The sequence below is a fragment of the Mugil cephalus genome, chromosome 9 (assembly GCF_022458985.1).
Source record: "Mugil cephalus isolate CIBA_MC_2020 chromosome 9, CIBA_Mcephalus_1.1, whole genome shotgun sequence".
Taxonomy (NCBI): domain Eukaryota; kingdom Metazoa; phylum Chordata; class Actinopteri; order Mugiliformes; family Mugilidae; genus Mugil; species Mugil cephalus.
In genome coordinates, this window is record NC_061778.1 from 4,085,461 (window position 1) to 4,101,993 (window position 16,533).

General features: G+C 44.7%; 2 protein-coding genes across 2 annotated transcripts; one reads left to right on the plus strand and one right to left on the minus strand.

Moving 5' to 3' along the window:
* Window positions 1-488: 488 nt before the first annotated feature.
* On the plus strand, window positions 489-13,294 carry tmem91 (transmembrane protein 91). The gene is made up of 4 exons (XM_047595023.1): window positions 489-1,111; window positions 6,546-8,024; window positions 10,035-10,181; window positions 11,073-13,294. The coding sequence occupies exons 2-4, from the start codon at window positions 7,572-7,574 to the stop codon at window positions 11,226-11,228; spliced, it is 756 nt and encodes a 251-aa protein (XP_047450979.1). The 5' UTR covers window positions 489-1,111; window positions 6,546-7,571; the 3' UTR covers window positions 11,229-13,294.
* A 96-nt stretch (window positions 13,295-13,390) lies between these two features.
* Window positions 13,391-15,945, minus strand: exosc5 (exosome component 5). The gene is made up of 6 exons (XM_047595024.1): window positions 15,778-15,945; window positions 15,125-15,238; window positions 14,261-14,382; window positions 14,025-14,165; window positions 13,714-13,803; window positions 13,391-13,570 (listed from the first exon to the last, which is right to left on the minus strand). The coding sequence occupies exons 1-6, from the start codon at window positions 15,923-15,925 to the stop codon at window positions 13,475-13,477; spliced, it is 711 nt and encodes a 236-aa protein (XP_047450980.1). The 5' UTR covers window positions 15,926-15,945; the 3' UTR covers window positions 13,391-13,474.
* Between the last annotated feature and the right edge of the window lie 588 nt (window positions 15,946-16,533).

The following is a 16,533-nucleotide window of genomic DNA, read 5'->3' on the forward strand; positions in this document are numbered from 1 at the left end:
CTCAGTTTTCATTCCACCTCCGTCCACTTTTGTGTTCGCTACATGCAGCCGCCCGCATCTCATTCTAGCACCTTGCCTGCAGATATTGTATTTGCAGCTTGTCCAGAATCATCACATCACATAGCGTCCCAGCAAACATTTGTGTGACCAAGGCTAACCTTAAACCGTCCTGCCAGATCCCTAGTCTTAACCGCAATCCCTAATTCCAACCCAAAATCAAGCCCTGACCTTGCTAATCCTCTTAAAGAAGTAAGAAAAGGCAAAACGTCCTCACATTGCACGCATGGATTCCTCTTTGTATTCTTACGAGGACCTCACTGTAATTGAAATAAGGCACAAGACACACACACACACACGTACACAAAAACACTCCCACGGTAAGGCGTTGACCCAGCAGGCTTTAGGACCCGGTTTTTCTGGTTCAATAAGGTAGCAGCAGAGCTGAGGAAAGGCAAAAAAAAAAAAGAAGAGAAAGACAGAAAGGGATGGAGGAGGAGAGGAGGAGGAGAGGCTCCGTTTGTAAAGTCAAAGAAAAGCTGAGAGTGGCAGAAGAAAGTTGACGCGGCGCAAACACGACGATTAAGGAAACACCTTCTCCTCATCGTCTGAGAGGTGGGGGTGGGAGGAGGAGGACAGTCTGATCCGAGGAACAGCTGAGAGGAGAGAGTCCGAGCAGCGGAGCGGGATGCGAGAGAAGATGCTGTGCAGGGGAAAAAACGGGAGTCTTTAACAAAACACGCACGTTGCTGCTGCTGCTGCTGCTGCTGCTGCTGCTGCTGCGGGGCTGTACAGGTGTAGTAGGAGCATCTGCAGGAATCAGCTGCTGGGATACCGACAAGTTTGACTCAACTCAGCGCACACGTCCCACTCCCACACAAAACCCGTGCAAGGTACTCAGTTGACACAAATATATATATATATATATATACACACACACACACAGCCACGCTAAGAGCAAAGCACAACAACGCAGAATCCGAATCAGCTTTGCGTCCCTGCGTCCTGTGGATGGTTTAAACTGGGACGCTGGATTTGTTTGGCTCATCCCGAGGACAGCGCAGGACGCAGGAGGACGGAGGACGGAGGAGGAGCAGGGTTTTCCAACGAAAAGGTGAGAACGTTTTCAAAGAAAAAACAATCAAATGTTACTTTGGCATTGTTTTATTAAGACAGGGAACGAATCTAAAGCCCGATTCACTGTGTTTATGATGACAGCTTTTTGAATTTATTATTTATTTATTTAAAGAAACATTTGTCTTAACATTTTATTCTACGTTGTTCAGAAATAAACAGGAATCTCCTGTGGTTTTGTTCAGTTTCACCCATAATGATGGTTCGTCTCTGAAGGTCAGCTTGTGATTTTTTCCTGTTTCTCAGTGAGTGAGACACATTTTATATTAGTGTGGTGCTATGAAAACGACCGATACATCCCAGTAGTGGGAGCTCTTTACAACTGAACAGAAATGTTATTTTCCAACTGCCGGTTTTCTGTGTATTTATGGAAATTTGCAGTTGAAGATCTGCTGTTATGGAGAGGAAACCCAAACAGCAGCGGGGCAAACTCACCCCCTGTACAAATACACACAGCTCTGCTCCATTGTTTACGTTTGCATTGCTATTTACAACACGCCTGGTGTGCAGCAACACAACCCGCCATGAAGACAGCCTGGAAAAAATACACATCCCTTAACATGCAGTAGCTACTACTGCTGCTCTGGAAAACACTTGCACCTTAGAGGCAGCATCTTAACAAGGTAATGCAAAATGAAAAGGGGACAGTTTGACAAAAGGAAGTGCTTTGCCTCGGTCCTAATTAAGAGCAGTAGGGCTTTTCTTTGCTGGAGGGGGGGCGGTGAGTGCACACACCATGACCTCAGCCTGTGAGGATGGTGAGACCACGCAGTACATCTACGCTCATGTCAAGATGTAGCTAATTATCTCATACAGATCATTGCAGCGCAAGTGCCGCAATACACGAACGCGTTGGGTTATTTGTGAGGACACTTTGTGTTTTGCTCCCTGAAGGTTTGGATTTGTCTTAATTAACCAGAGCAGTAACACGAGCAGCAAGTAAGAAATGTTCCAATCTGCAAACACATTTTGTCCCCACACTGATATTATGATACGCACAAGTGCACGCACCATCACAAACACACAGAAACACATGCAGTCGTGTTCAGGTCATTACGCTGCAACATGACTGATGTACCCACACGGTCCAGCTGATGTCTGTGCAGCTTTTGTGTGGTGTATGTTGAGCCTGTTGAAGTTGTGTTAACTGGCTGCTGTCGTTGTAGGTTTTACAAGTTTTACTGTTGTTGGTTGTCTCTGCTTTAAACTCAACTATGCACTTTATTGTTGAGGTGTAAAATTAAATCCTGATCAAAAGTTAAGAAATTGTTTCAACATTATAATTAGATTAGTGCATAGCATTGTGTGTTCTCGCAGTCCGCGTACTTGTGTGCATTCATACATGTAACCCTGAAGAATAAAGCAAACCGATGTGCAATTGCCGTAGAAGGCAGTGAACCGTAAGACCCACACACAGACTCACAAACAACCCCGTGAAATGTAACCCCGTACAACGTGTCCCACGATGCCCACAGACTCACATAACAGAACGCTGGCTACAACACACCGCACACTCTGCAGAGACGCTGGAGCAAACGTGCCACATATTGCAGATGGGCAGCTTCTCGTTCCTTGGGCCTCGCTGCACACAAGCACCAGCTGTGTGGAGTCAGAGTGTGTGTGTGTGTGTGCTGGAGGGATGCAGTTTGTGTACGGTGCATGCAGTTGCGTTGCATGTGAACTACGCGGGAGAGTGGGCGTGAAGTACTTCAAAGGGGTTTGGGGCTGGTGTATCCAAAAGGGCAAAAGGGTGATGCAAGGCTGCAAAAAGGATGCAACTCGTCTCTGGGAGCGTGTGTAGCGAAGGAAATCAAATGTGTCTGTGTTGCGTGTCTGTGGTTGGAACGGGACGCATGCCGTGGACTGATTAATGAGCTCACGCTGTCATACACGCGTTCTGCACAGGGGGGTTCAAGTAAACCCAGCAGCCTGCCACGACTGCACTCGTTTGTTATATGGAGTGATTCAGAGGAAATTATCTATCCTTTGCAGTCTGAAATGACAGTAACATCCTTACTGGAAGGCTCTGCAATGCTAGAATTATCCCATCCAGTTATTATCAAGCCAAGCAGACGAATAGAAGTGAAATGGCAAATTACCCTCTGCTTCATTTATCCTGCAGTGAGCGCACCACTCAATGGTGTTTCCATAGGAACATGGTGTTACTTTGAGCTCCACGAACTGTGCAGTGCTCTCTATGTTCCTGTTTTTTTATTTTTTGCTTATCTTTTCTGTTCAGTTTCCTCTCCTCAAATCAGTCACTCCACACAGATCAAGGAAGAAAGGAAGAGAGGGGTGTGGGGATGTGGGTGTGGGGGGGCACCAAAAGGGCCATTTAACTACCACTTGTGTTTTCTGATTTTTTTTGTTTGGCGTATCTCAAACGCCTGCTCCGGTCTTATCAGCCTGACATCGCCGTTCTTCAAGATGTCTTTTTATTAGAGCCTGCAGGCTCCAATTTCCTACAGCCTCTGTGCCATTTCTTTTCTGAGACCGCGCTCACTGTATCTGCATCCTCCTGATCCGTATCAGCTGAAACATTACAGCCATTACTCCCATGCACATGAGCGTGCGTCCACGCCGGTTGGCAGGGAAGCGGAGTGTGTGTGTGTCAGAAAGACTGCAGAGTTGCTGAAAATCCAAGCACGAGTCAGCAGCAACAGTTCTCTACTTTTTACGACAGGGATTTAAAGCAACATTTCCCTTCGGTTGCACATTTCCACGTCTTAGGGACAAGCTTTTTTTTTTTTTTTTTTTTCTTACATAGCAAGAGAGAGAAGTTTTAGGTGGTTTGCAGTGGATTTGTGGAAAAAAAAATAAAAATAAAAAAAAATATTGACCGGATTATGAAAAAAGGAAAGCAGACAGATCAAAGCAGAAGAGGAGGGATGGAAGTAATGGAGGGAGCTGAGCAGATGTGTGCTTGTGTATGACAAAACACCAGACTGAAAAAAGGAGAGAGATGGGGAGAGGGAAGAGGATCTCTTGTAAAAGTGTCGGGGGGTGATTTGCAGCAGCGTCCTTGCAACCTCCCCTCTACCTGACTGGATGTTTTATGCACGTTGCAGAACCAGAAAAAGGAGGCACGCTTATAATACAGCTGACAGAAGTCTTTTTATGGTGGATGGGCAGAGATGGAGGGAGGGGAGGGGGTGGGGAGGTGGGGAGGTGGGGGGGGTGGGGGGGTGGGTGTAATAAAGCTGAGTGCATCTCTCCTGGAATGAAGCTACGGCGATTGGGAGGGGGAAGAAGAGAGAAGGAAGGCTGGTAAAGTACTACAATTATTAGTGCATGCGTGCAGCGTGCACCATATGTCCAGATGTGTGTTTTTTTTGTGTGTGATGAGAGGGATGCTCCGAGCTCCGGCTTGACGTCACCGCGTGGAACAATCACTCGGATTGTTCAGTATAAGAGGCACTAGCTCTCCATAAGGCGAGCAGAAAATGGAGCCCTCAGCACCACACCAGCCCAATGACACCCAATTATTCCAGGTTATTTTCTCCGTGGTGCAGTGAAGCGTGCGACGAGTCATTGAATTGATCTGGAGCCTGTGAAGCGCCCTGCCACGCAGAATGAATACTTACTGATGAGATATTATGTAGTTTGTTGAAATGACACTTTATTATTATTCTGCCAGGAATGGAAACACTTTTTTTTTTTTTTTTTTTTCCTCCTCCCACCCCATCTCTTCTCATTTGTCAGCTCACGCTATATATTGGCATATATTTCTACAGCGGCGATTTCAGCTCAGCTTACAATAAGTGAAGTCAGTTGTAGGTGAGCTTAATTTAATAACACCACTGGCTAATGCTTTTATTCACTTAACATTAAGTGGAGCTGGTTTGTCAGGCGCGTAGATGCAACCGTCTGTTTTCTAAGCAGCTTATTCTCTGCAGTTTCACTGGTTGATGGAGACTATCTGTACTTTTATTCTATTCACTCTATTTTTCATGTTCTTATATCTTGCTACGTCTTTATATTTTATCAATTTTCATTAATTTATTGATTGATTTTGTTCTTTTATTATTTTAACTCCTTTTTTGTTGTTGCTCGTTCCACTTTCTTTTTGTCTGCTCCATCTCTAATTTCCGGGTTTTAATGCAGATGGATTCATTTCTGATTCTTATTCAAATGTGTTTGTCTCACACGTAACACATGTTGTCGTGCTCTATTTTGGGATTCTCTCAGATGTGTTCTTTAAAGTTATTCTGCTGAGCCTGCACCGCCTCATTTATCACCTCAGCTGATCAATGAGCGATGAGCGAAATAAAAGAAAAGTAATTTTACTCACGAATACAAGACGAAAATGATTGTCTGCGTTGAAACCTCGTGTTACCGTTGTGTAGTTGTAACTACAGACATACGCTAACATGCGCTAAATGACACCAGCTGTGAACTCTCTGGAGGTATCAGCCTGAGCTTTTATTTGCTATGCATTTTTAATTTCTCCACAGTATCTGGGATCAGTATGACTTAAGACATGCAAAAACTAAGCATCAACTTGAACAGGAAGTAGTAGCTTTTGGAAAAAAACAATGTCCTCATATGTGGACGAAGTCACTAATGTGTGACAAAATATAAAACTGTTTATTTTAATACCTGAACATGGCTGTGCAAAGACAACACAATGAAGTCCCAACGTCCTCAAACGAGTACTTGCTAATTAGCGACGTTGTAGCTCGTTAACAAGCATAAATAAATACATTGGAACCTTTGCTGCTGCCACTACATGGCAGATTAAATCGTCCACTAATGAGGACAATGGGCTTAAATGAGAGCAGAATAAGCTTCAATAAAACCTAAAACGTATATGAACGTATAATGTCACAGCTTCTAAACACGCACCATCCATCTGACTTACTCAGAAGACGGGAAAGAAAAATACCAGAACAATGAGGGCACTAACTTCCTTTGCTTCTCAGACACTTATTTTAGCTTAGAGATCACACTGAGCAACAAAAAAAAAAAACTATTTCTGCTGCGTTTTCTCACATTACACCTCCATTTAAACAAATCTAGCAAACCTCTTCTAGCACGTCCCTGTTTTATCTTATTTTATTTATTTTTTTTACCAGCATGCACGTAGGAAAGGCTAATCTCCATAAGAAGCCTTTCAAATCACGCTAATCTGCTGCTATACTGTGAGCTGACTGAGTAAATCGATGAAGGCCCACGGCCTCACGGTGAGAGTCGTCGGCTTGGGTGGCAGAAATAGAATAAAGGAGTCGCTAAATTACAGAATTTTGCGTATAAGTCTGTTAAAAGTCTGTCCCCTCAGGATCCTATGGAAAGATTGAAAGGACAGTTTTTGTTTTGTTTTTCTGAGGATAATGACGCTGTGATGAAAGTGAAAACTAAAGTTGAGAAAAGTGTAACTAACTGCGTGTGATCTTTCCCTCCTTTATTTCACACAGACTGAGACCTGGCTGATGAGATTCCTCGTCCACCCCGAATGAACCCCTCCTAAGATGGACGGGGCGCATTAAAAACTACACGTCCCGATGGGAGAACCGGTGCAGCGCGCAAAGAAACCCCGCAGCCGTACGTCAACAGAGGACTTTGATTTCTTCATTATCGCGTCCCGCAGCAACAACAACAACAACAACAACAACGACGACGACGGAGGAACAGGCATGTTGGCAGGCCGGCTGACCCGCGGACATGCGCCATAGGATTCTATTTCTGGAGCCTCATTGCTTTTACAGATTAACTGCCCTCAAATATGGCCCCAATCCATTCATTGCGCCACTAGTTTGACTGTTGCCTGAGGTTGTGTATTTTCAAGCTTCAAAATACCCCCCCACCGTGCGTCAGTCCAGTCATCTGAGGAGAACCCTGCCTTTGGCCTCCAGATTCCTGCGAAGGAACAAACACTTTTTATGACAGCCCGGGAGGCGTTTTTTTTTTGTATTCCTTGTTTACCGTCGAATCATAACTCGCTGCCCATCTTCATCTGAAACAGCTGAGGGGAAAGACTGACACCTAAAGCTTTCCCAAGCAAATCCCCCTTTGCTCAGATTAAGACTTTCTCTGACGTGTTTTCGTTTGCCCGTCTGCAGCTAATCACGGACCATTATTATCAGAAGAACTTCCGCAGAGAATGAAAGCAGAAGCCAACGTGGATTAAAAGCCCCGAACGATCAAAAAAAACGTGAAAGAGTCCCACATCTCGCAGTTTACAGGCCGCTGCTGGATATTATACTCATCGCCATAAATCTGACATGTATAGTTGACCTGTAGACAAAGCTCTATAATAAGAGGAAAATTAAAGAATAAGATTAAAGATGGATTATCACCGAAACACTAAAGCCAGCGGAACAGCTGCTTTTGTATAAACCCATTGGACGCTCTTTAGAGAGGCGCTCTGCCGACAGATTTGAAGATTAAATTTGGCCGGTTGATGTGGTGGCCTCTTGTGTGCTTGGTATTAAAAGCGAGGGATGGAGAATCCGGATGAGCTGGAGCACCCTCTTCTGGGAGAAAGCCTCAATAGCAGCCGGGCGGCGGGGCCGGGGCCGGGGCCGGGGCCGGGGCAGGGACCCGGGACTGGACAGGCCCCGGGCGGCCTCTTCAAGAGCATCCTGGTAAAGTGCGAGGAGGACAGAGCGTACCCTCCGATAGCGTGGAGGGGCTATTGTGGACATCCGCCGGAGTTTCAGCAGCAGCAGCTGCTCGACCCTTGCTCCTTACCTCACACGCTGGAGTCCTTTTATCCGGCGGCGCCGATCTGGGGCCACACAGACTCTCTGCTCAGCAAAGACTATCTAGAGACCACCTTCGTGGACATTCGGCCCGGCTCGACGCTGGAAAGGAAGCTGCTGGCTGAGACTCAGGACTTCCACGACGTCTCCTACAGCATGGATGATGAAGACGACCTGCTTCCTGATTCTGACGTAAGAAATTATTTGAGTGCTCCGGTTTCCTCCCACCTCCAAAGACATGCTCGTTAGGCTAATTGGTGACTCTCCAGGAACCCCCCTGCTAGAAAATGAGATTAAATAAATAAATTGAAGTGTTAATTTAAGCAAAAATAACAATAAATGCAACTCGTTCCCTCCCAGATGTTCGTTTAGAATGAGCAGTAAGACATGCATGGTGCTGAAAGTAAAGATCACTTTCTCATTGTTTTATCGATAATGTGTCGGAAATAGTAAATAGCATCTGTTCGTGTTTAACCAGGCAAACCAGCCAGAGGCAGAATCAGAGAATGATTGACATCGCTGAACGTTGCACTAATTGTTTCATCCCATCAGATTAATCTAATAATCGTGCGTCTGCCACGTCCTCTCAGTTTCTCTGGAAAGTTTCAGAGTAGGAGAAGGAGACCTTCGCATTCTCAGCTCTTTCCCGAAGAGGAGCTTAAAATAGACGTATGAGCGGTGCGTTTTTTTTTTTTTTTTTTTTTGGGGGAAGGCAGCAATTGAATACTTACTGTCAAAATGCCAGATTACGTAAAGCTGCTCTCCTTCAGAGCAGGTAATGACGCCGGAGTAGCGAACGGGGACGGCCGCTCTATTACATAGATCACTAGGCAAAGCCCGTCTTGAGTGAAAATGCAAATTAGAAATTGGTCATGTGACATTCTGTGAGTCAACACGGGAATGCAAATAGTGTAAATGTCACAAATGACTAACTAAAGGTTGTTTAAATTGTTAAACAACGTCTCCCTGCAAGGTCGAATTAAAAGCACTAATTACCAGCTGTGGACTAGAAAGGCTGAGGCTGCTTTACGATTATTACTTTGATTAAGGATGATTACATTCAACAGCAGCTGGCAGCCATGAAGTTTGCGGTTTAAAAGTTTGATCCACAAGGACAAAAAAAGAAGCGGCGCACGAAAAAAAAAAACGCAGGGTTGTTTAAAGCTCATTCTGGATGCCGTACGCGGCGGCGCTGCAGAGTCACAGGGCTGTGGGAATAAAACCTTGCAGTGACCTCAAAGAGGCACAACAACACGTCTCCTCCTTTCTTTCACTTCACATGTTTAGCAGGAGAGTCAAACTCAACCGCCGCCGCTCCAGGGTGGGTTTGTCTCTCTGAGGAGCAGATCGATATTATGTGAGGGCAGGAGAGACGACCTCAGGGGCGTCCCGCCCTAATCGACCTTTCATATGAGTGACAACAAAACAAAAACGGCAAACGTCAGAGAGTCTTATTTTACAAAACGTCAACGCGCATCGAATGTCCCCGTAAACTGAGTAAACTGAGTGACTGTAACAAAGCGTACAACCGCTTTATGCATACGACAAAAGAGGCAGGGTAACGGGATCGGGTCATAGCGTGAGAGAGGAAGTCGGGCTGAATATGCAGCTGTTTGAAAAAGATGCATGAGTCACGAATCGCTCGCGGTCAGCAGACGTAGCGCGTATCCAGACTAACCCCATTCAGTCACATTATCTTTCAGGCACCAGCAAAGTTTTCCGTTTGTTTGCGGAGGACGCGAACACAACACAACACAACACAACACAACACAACACAACAAGAACGCAGGGTTTTTCATGCTGACATAAACACCGAGCGGATTATCTTTCTATGTTTAATGCAACGTTTGAAATGAATGGACGCCACTCAAATGATTTATGTGTAAAGGGTCGGGTCACTCAGATTCTACACACAGTTCATTTAGCAGCAATATGCTTCCACAAAGGTGCAGGTTTTAGAACATACAGAAGCTATACAGCATGTCTTTGCAGAAGCAGTGTCCCATTTCTCTGAATAACCTACAAATCGTCCTGAAGAATTAAAACTGTTCACGTTTTATGAAACATTCGGCCTTTGCATTGTTGTGGGAGCAGAAACCTCAGAGATGTGCATGCAGATTGTTGCAGACTGTGTCTCTTTACCGTGTGTTACCAAACCCTCTGACCTGAACTCAACCTAAGTTCACTCTGTTTGAATCCCAGGACTCGTCCATTGAGGACTTTAGCGATACAGACAGTGAGAGCAACTTCCCTCTGATGATCCCTCAGGACTACCTGGGTCTGGCCTTTTTCTCCATGCTCTGCTGCTTCTGGCCCCTGGGCATCGCTGCCTTCTACCTTTCACAGAAGGTACACGCACACACACACACACACACACACACACACACACACACTAAATCCATGTACTGACAAGATACAACCTGGCATGGCCTGGCTCACAGCGGAGGGTGGGTTCATAACCCTCTGTAGAGTGAGTGGAGACTAAACCACAGGTCTGGGGCAGTAAGTGCTGAACAAGTGAAGTCACTATGGAAAAAAAAAGTTGCATCACAACCCGACTGCAGGATTATATAACAGCACAGATTGAAAATATAGTAAAACACCTGTAATGTTGGATTTTAGCAAGATTGATGATACTACATTTATTATGTGTATATTAATCTTATTTATTGATTAGAGTCCCCTGCACTAAACATTTAATTAGAATAGACACCAAAAAACACATAAAGGTGTTTTTCTATTAAAATTTAACACAAGATAAAGGTGGTTGCTGTAAAAAAAAGCCTCTATCACTGGTCACCAGAGGCCCCTGTTTTATTTCGGCATCCTTCCAGCAGCGCAGAGGGGCAAAGAAATCCCATTAACACTTTTGGGAAGCTAACTGGCAGCGAGCGGCAAAGGCCTTTTGATCGAAATCAATGCGCTTCGTTAAGGTTTAATTAGAGTCATAACAAGAAACCTCAAGGTGATGGATTTCCAATATTGTTGAGTGCTACCTAGAAGAGTCAAAGGCAAGGACAAGAGGAAGGAAGGAAGGAAGGAAGGCAGGAAGGAAGGATTCAGAGATGCAACATAATACGAGCTTAGCGTGTGATTGGAAACGAGTGGAAGAGGAAAGTGCGCGCCGGGAGGGGAGGACATTAACATTAACAATGACAAATTCCCTTCTTCTATTTTTCCCCCCCTCTAATCCTCATCTTACTGTCTTCCCTCCCCTCCCGTTTTTTTTTTTTTCCTCAGACCAACAAGGCTTCGGCTCAGGGGGATTTTCAAGGTGCCAACGCGGCGTCTCGCCAGGCTCTGTGGCTCTCAGTGCTCTCCATTGTGTTCGGCATCATAACCTACATCTGCGCCATCGCTGCGTTGATCTCCTACCTGTCCGGGAAGCCGCCGTAATGCGGAGGGGGGGGGGGGGAGCTGTCGCGCGAAAGGATGCACGTGCAATACAAAAACAAAAAAAAGAAGACGGACACTCCCGCACATTTCACGAGCATCGCAAAACACGCGCCTAACGCATCACCTGTAAATGTGAAATAGTCACGGTGTTTGTTTGTGTTCCGGCGTCACGTTTCATTCCACACACCGAGCTGGCGAAGGCGGAGGACTTGAGCTGTGAAAACAGAAGGAGGAGAATCATTTTAATTGGACACTTCAGCTCATTAAACATTTCTCACGCACAGATAACAAAAAACAAAACAAAAAAGAAAAAAAAAAGATACTGTTCATGTACAACATTTAAGTCTGTAAGTGTCATATGTCATCTGAGGACTTCCTTTAAATAATAAGTTACTGAAGTTAAAAGAAAAAAAAGAAGAAGAAAAGCAGATGTTCCCACGCCACTAAATGTCACCGTTCCTGACTGTGGATGAATAATGAGAATCAAAAGAGAGAAGAGAAGCAGCGCTGTCTGTCTAGGGTGGAGGGTGGTGGGGGGGGAGCTAAGTGGAGGGCGGCGTACGGAGATGGAGTCTGCAGATTTACGAGAAGGTCGCAGCAAGGACGGGGCGGCAGATAAATCTTGACGGACTTCACCGTGGGTGGGAGGGAGGGAGGGGTGGGAGGCTCGTTCTGTCACCAGAGGGTTGAACGCCCGCGGAGCTGTTTACGCTTTAAAAACACGTTTCAGGCCCGAGGAGCAATATTCCTCCAGACAGAACCCAGAATTCCTCGCCGCACCTCTGGCTCTTCTGAAGTGAAGTGAAAAACACTGCACATGTTCATCGATATAACCCCTCCACCCTCCACCCACACACACAGATTTCACACAGTCAGCATCGCACATTGTTTACCTGCAGAAAAAGAAAGACTGCCTCCGCTTTGTTTACGCCACGTTAATTAAGAATCTGTCTGTTGAAATACACACACACAAAAAAAATAATAGAGTGCCATTACATAAGGAAATACATTTAAGACTGCGAAGTGGAACGCAGGCTCTAGATATACAAATAAACAGCTTCTATATATATTTAAAGCGCTAAGGGATGATGACATAGACAGAGGGCCGCGAGGAAAAAGTGCCAAAAATACGGAAGATGCTCTTAAGGGTGATCTAGTCCAATAATAGAAGCTGAGCTCCCCTCAAACACGCTGCTCTCTCCTCCGCAAAGGAACAGAAATCCTTCAGGAACCTGCTTCTCGCAGCACGACGGACTTCAAATAATTGTTATTTTTAAACACAGATGTTGCAAAGGGTTAAAAAAAATAAAATAAAATAAGTCTTGTGACACGTTCAGCGCTCGGCCATGTGATGTCTCCGTTTGGGTCCGGAGCGCAAACCTGCGCGGCGGGTTTGTGTTTGCTTTGCACAAAACCTGCTGCCAACTTTGATCACACCCTTCATTTTCCAAATTTTATTCTCAAGAGCAAACCTTCTGGACAATGTTGGTTTAAGCAAAACTGTGCAACAGTTAAATTAAGGACGGGGTGTTTTTACATTTAGACGAGGTCTCAGTGAAATGAAATGCTTTTGTTTTCTGTAAATCCCAGTTTGGCATCAACACCAAGCTGATCGTAGGATTAAGGTCACTATACTGTGTGTGGTGTATGTAGACACACCTCCGGTACCTCAGTGTCTGACCCCCGTCAGCTATTATCACTGGTAACGTGCACTGGCTGTATCCTACCGTTCTGACAATCCTCAGTCGTCTGTCTCCACTGGACATTATGTGAAATAAATAAATAAAAAGACCTTTTTGTTGTCACAGCTGAGTCACCACAGGGTCACCGGATGGTTTCTACTGGAGCGTTTCACGTGAATCGCTTTGTCCGATCAGGATGAGATGGTCTTTGTCTCACATTGTGTCACGTGTATAAATTCACTGTGTGGTGCGAGTGAATTAAACGAATGAGATTTATTAACGAAAAAACGAAAATTTCCAAATCACATCCCTGTATCAAATGTAAATATTTAAGTGAGAGAAAATCAGTGAATACCAATAAATGCACTTCTTCTTTGACATCCATTAATCCTCCTTTCATTTCAAACCGAATCTGAACTTGTGCAACACTCCACCTGATGAAATGAAGCAAAACAAATAAATCAATAAATAACCCAAACATTTTTACTAAATATTTTATTACAACATCAGGATCATCTGTATTCACTGTTTAAAACAAAGGAAAATGAAAGGCGCTTCTTTTCGTCAGAGCGTTTTGGAGTATCGCCGCCTCACGGAGTCTCTGTAGAACTGGAAGATTTTCTCTGATGCTTTCTGACTGACGGCTATGCACTGCTGCAGCTGTAGAGGAGGAAAAACATGTGTGGCATCACTACACATCATAAACACGACACCGGAAACGATGCAGAGCGCAAGAGAGAAAACACGGCGGCACATAGTCACTCGAATTTAAACGCGTTTCTGAATCTAATTTATCGACTGACCTCGTAAACCGAAAACGATCCTTTGGTTGATGACATCATGACCCTGCGTTCGGTGCTGTCAATCGCAAAGGTCATCAAAGCTCGACTTTCCTTGGGAGAGAAGAAAGGAGGAGGAGGAGGACGTAGGAAATTCAGAAAGATTGAAGATTCTCTCCAAAGAAAGAGTGAGAGCTACAGTTTTCCGACTCAAAGGAGGTAATGTTTTGGTGGAGTATAGGTGATGTATAGATAAAAATCTATACTATAAGAATAAAGCAGACCCCTGGTGTGTGTTCTTTTTAATTTACAGTAAACTTTAGCTCCAGATTTACCTTCTCTTGAGCCGCGGTCGGGTCTGTGATGATCTGACCGTCCGAGCCGATGGCGCAGGTCACTCCACAGAAGAGGCAGCTCATGGGCAACCCTGCGTCCATCAGCGCCATGCAGGCCGCGTTCAAAGAGCAGGACAAGAGCTGAGGAGCAGTTAAGGAAGAAGCACACGTGCACCGACAGCGAAACTGCATTTCAAAGCACACGAACGGCAGCGGGGAGTTTTCCTGAAGGATACCGAACCGTCATCGTGTAACACCTGAAGGATGAGGGTGAGCGAGGAGCGAGGATGAAGTGACAACAGCAGAGAGGCCTCGCAGGTTTCTCGCACGCACTGTTCTTGCGATCGCTCCCGAACACCTGGAAAACAAATGTGGAGATGGATTTGATTCAGGCTGGAAACAGCTGGCTCACTTACTCCACCTTGTGTTGCACAGTGGCAGCATGAAACATTTTCATCCTGACAATACTTTCCTTGTCACTATCTGCACATACTGGTATGAAGGGCTTGTCGACACGCCTAGCTATAAGTGCAGGTGAAGTGCACCAACACAAAAAACAGCAAAATTATCCAAAGATTTCCTTATGCTGATTTATTTTGGACATGACGCTACACATTACATGACTTATCACGGTCAAAACCCGTGTGCCTTCCCCAGTGTGAACCCCTGCGCCGATTAACCCACCTAAAAAAATATTGTCACCTACTGGCACAAAGGTGCATAACACCCACAAGAAACAAAAAATGAACAATTTGGTTACTACAAATACAAATACTACAGCTAAAGCCAATGAGATCGTAGTGGATTTCTGGAGGTCCAGACCCCACCTGCAGCCTGTAACCATCTATAGCGAGTGTGTGGAGGTGGTTCAGACCAATAAATACCTTGATCTACATCTGGATCACAAACTAGTCGGCTAACATAGACACAGTTTACAAAAAAAAGGTCAGAGCCATCTTTATTCCCCAGGCTAAGTTAGTTTAATATCTGTAGGAAGCTGCTGGACATATTCTACCAGACCACTGATTTTTATTTTTACACAAATTGCTAATTTCACATCAGAGACCCAGAAAGATGTTTTCACTTGGAGAACAACTTACTTGGTAGTCCCACTTTGGGCTGTATCAACACCTCCAGAGTCGCCCGGTCATAGATTTCCTTGCTGACTTTGACCTCGGCCGGTCCGTAAACTCCTGCCATTATGCTTGTGTCTCCTTCAGACAACAACAGAAGGTGACATTACTCAACAAAACATGCAACTTTAATCCAGAAGAGGAAATCATGATTACCCCCACAGCAAAAGAAGGGAATACAGACAATAACAAACAGACGTATAGAAGAGAGAGGTTGAGGATGGAGAAAAAACAAACGTAGGGGGAAAAAAAAATAAAAATAAAAGAACACACTGGTCGTCAGGGTAAGAAAAGAGGCAGATGAAGTGATGCACCCTTCATGCCTAAGTAACCTACTGTACAAGCCAGTGGGGGCAGTGCTATGAAGTCAGTTGACTACCTGACTACACTGAATGATCAGGTTATTCCATCATTTTTTTTTCTTCCCTGATGGCATCATTACCCAACTTTAGGGAAACATTCATTACGCTTCCCATATTCTTTAAAGTTAATAAATTCCCTCTGACGTTAACTAAGCCTGCAATTTTTCCAGTGACTGTAAGATGAACTGAGCGCCATGTAGCTGTTGCTGCGAGTCAAACTAAAGAGCCGAGAAGATGCGTCCGTGTCGTTGTTGTTACCTTGGACGAACGATGCCGAGCCGTCGGGTCGAGACAGTAAACTCTGCTCACAACCAAACTCCCTCAGAGAAACATTTGAAGAGCCGCAGACTTCCATCATGCTGCTAGCACGGTGTAAAAGTAGCATGTCGCCTGTTGATGACGTCATGGTTTAAAAAAAACACTAAACAAATACACGTCAAATATTTTTTTTTTCTTGCAAGGATGGTTTCTGTCATTTCAGGTAATTAATATCATGTTGGTTCGTGTTCCAGTGTTATTTATTTGTATACCTTTCGTTTAGGTTTTTGACGCTGTAGAAACAGAAACAGGATGTGACGCTATGGCGACCGGTTGCCATGGTAATCGCTCCGTAAAGCGGTCCCGTGGGACTGTTGTAAAGAGAGTTGTAAAAACTAATTTTAATGAGGTCAGAGTATCATCCATTGACTGTAGGTATCACTCATCATTTCCTTGTGGTATTAATTAAAACGCAACTGAGTCTTTATTAGGGAAGGTGGTCGAAAGTCACCAGCTCTACTATTCATCTGCTATTTGTTTCTCCGAAACATAGTCATTTAGTTAATATTGTTTTATTTATTTATGACTAAAGTACTTTAGAAGAGAAGTAAGAGGACAGCAATATAATTATCTTATGTTTTGCACTGACCGCGTTTGATGAATTTCACTTTGCAGTTCCTCGCTTTTACCACTGGAGGGCATCAAAAGCAAATCCACTTTTCTACCCACATCTTGAAACTGCAAAGTTCAAACACC

Coding starts and splice junctions, on each gene's coding strand:
- tmem91 (XM_047595023.1), top strand. CDS start 7,572: ATGGAGAATCCGGATGAGCTGGAGCACCCTCTTCTGGGAGAAAGCCTC. Junction 8,025..10,034: donor ACCTGCTTCCTGATTCTGAC/GTAAGAAATTAT, acceptor TTTGAATCCCAG/GACTCGTCCATTGAGGACTT. Junction 10,182..11,072: donor CCTTCTACCTTTCACAGAAG/GTACACGCACAC, acceptor TTTTTTCCTCAG/ACCAACAAGGCTTCGGCTCA.
- exosc5 (XM_047595024.1), bottom strand. CDS start 15,925: ATGACGTCATCAACAGGCGACATGCTACTTTTACACCGTGCTAGCAGC. Junction 15,239..15,777: donor CTCGGCATCGTTCGTCCAAG/GTAACAACAACG, acceptor TGTTGTCTGAAG/GAGACACAAGCATAATGGCA. Junction 13,804..14,024: donor CGACCGCGGCTCAAGAGAAG/GTAAATCTGGAG, acceptor TTCTCTCCCAAG/GAAAGTCGAGCTTTGATGAC.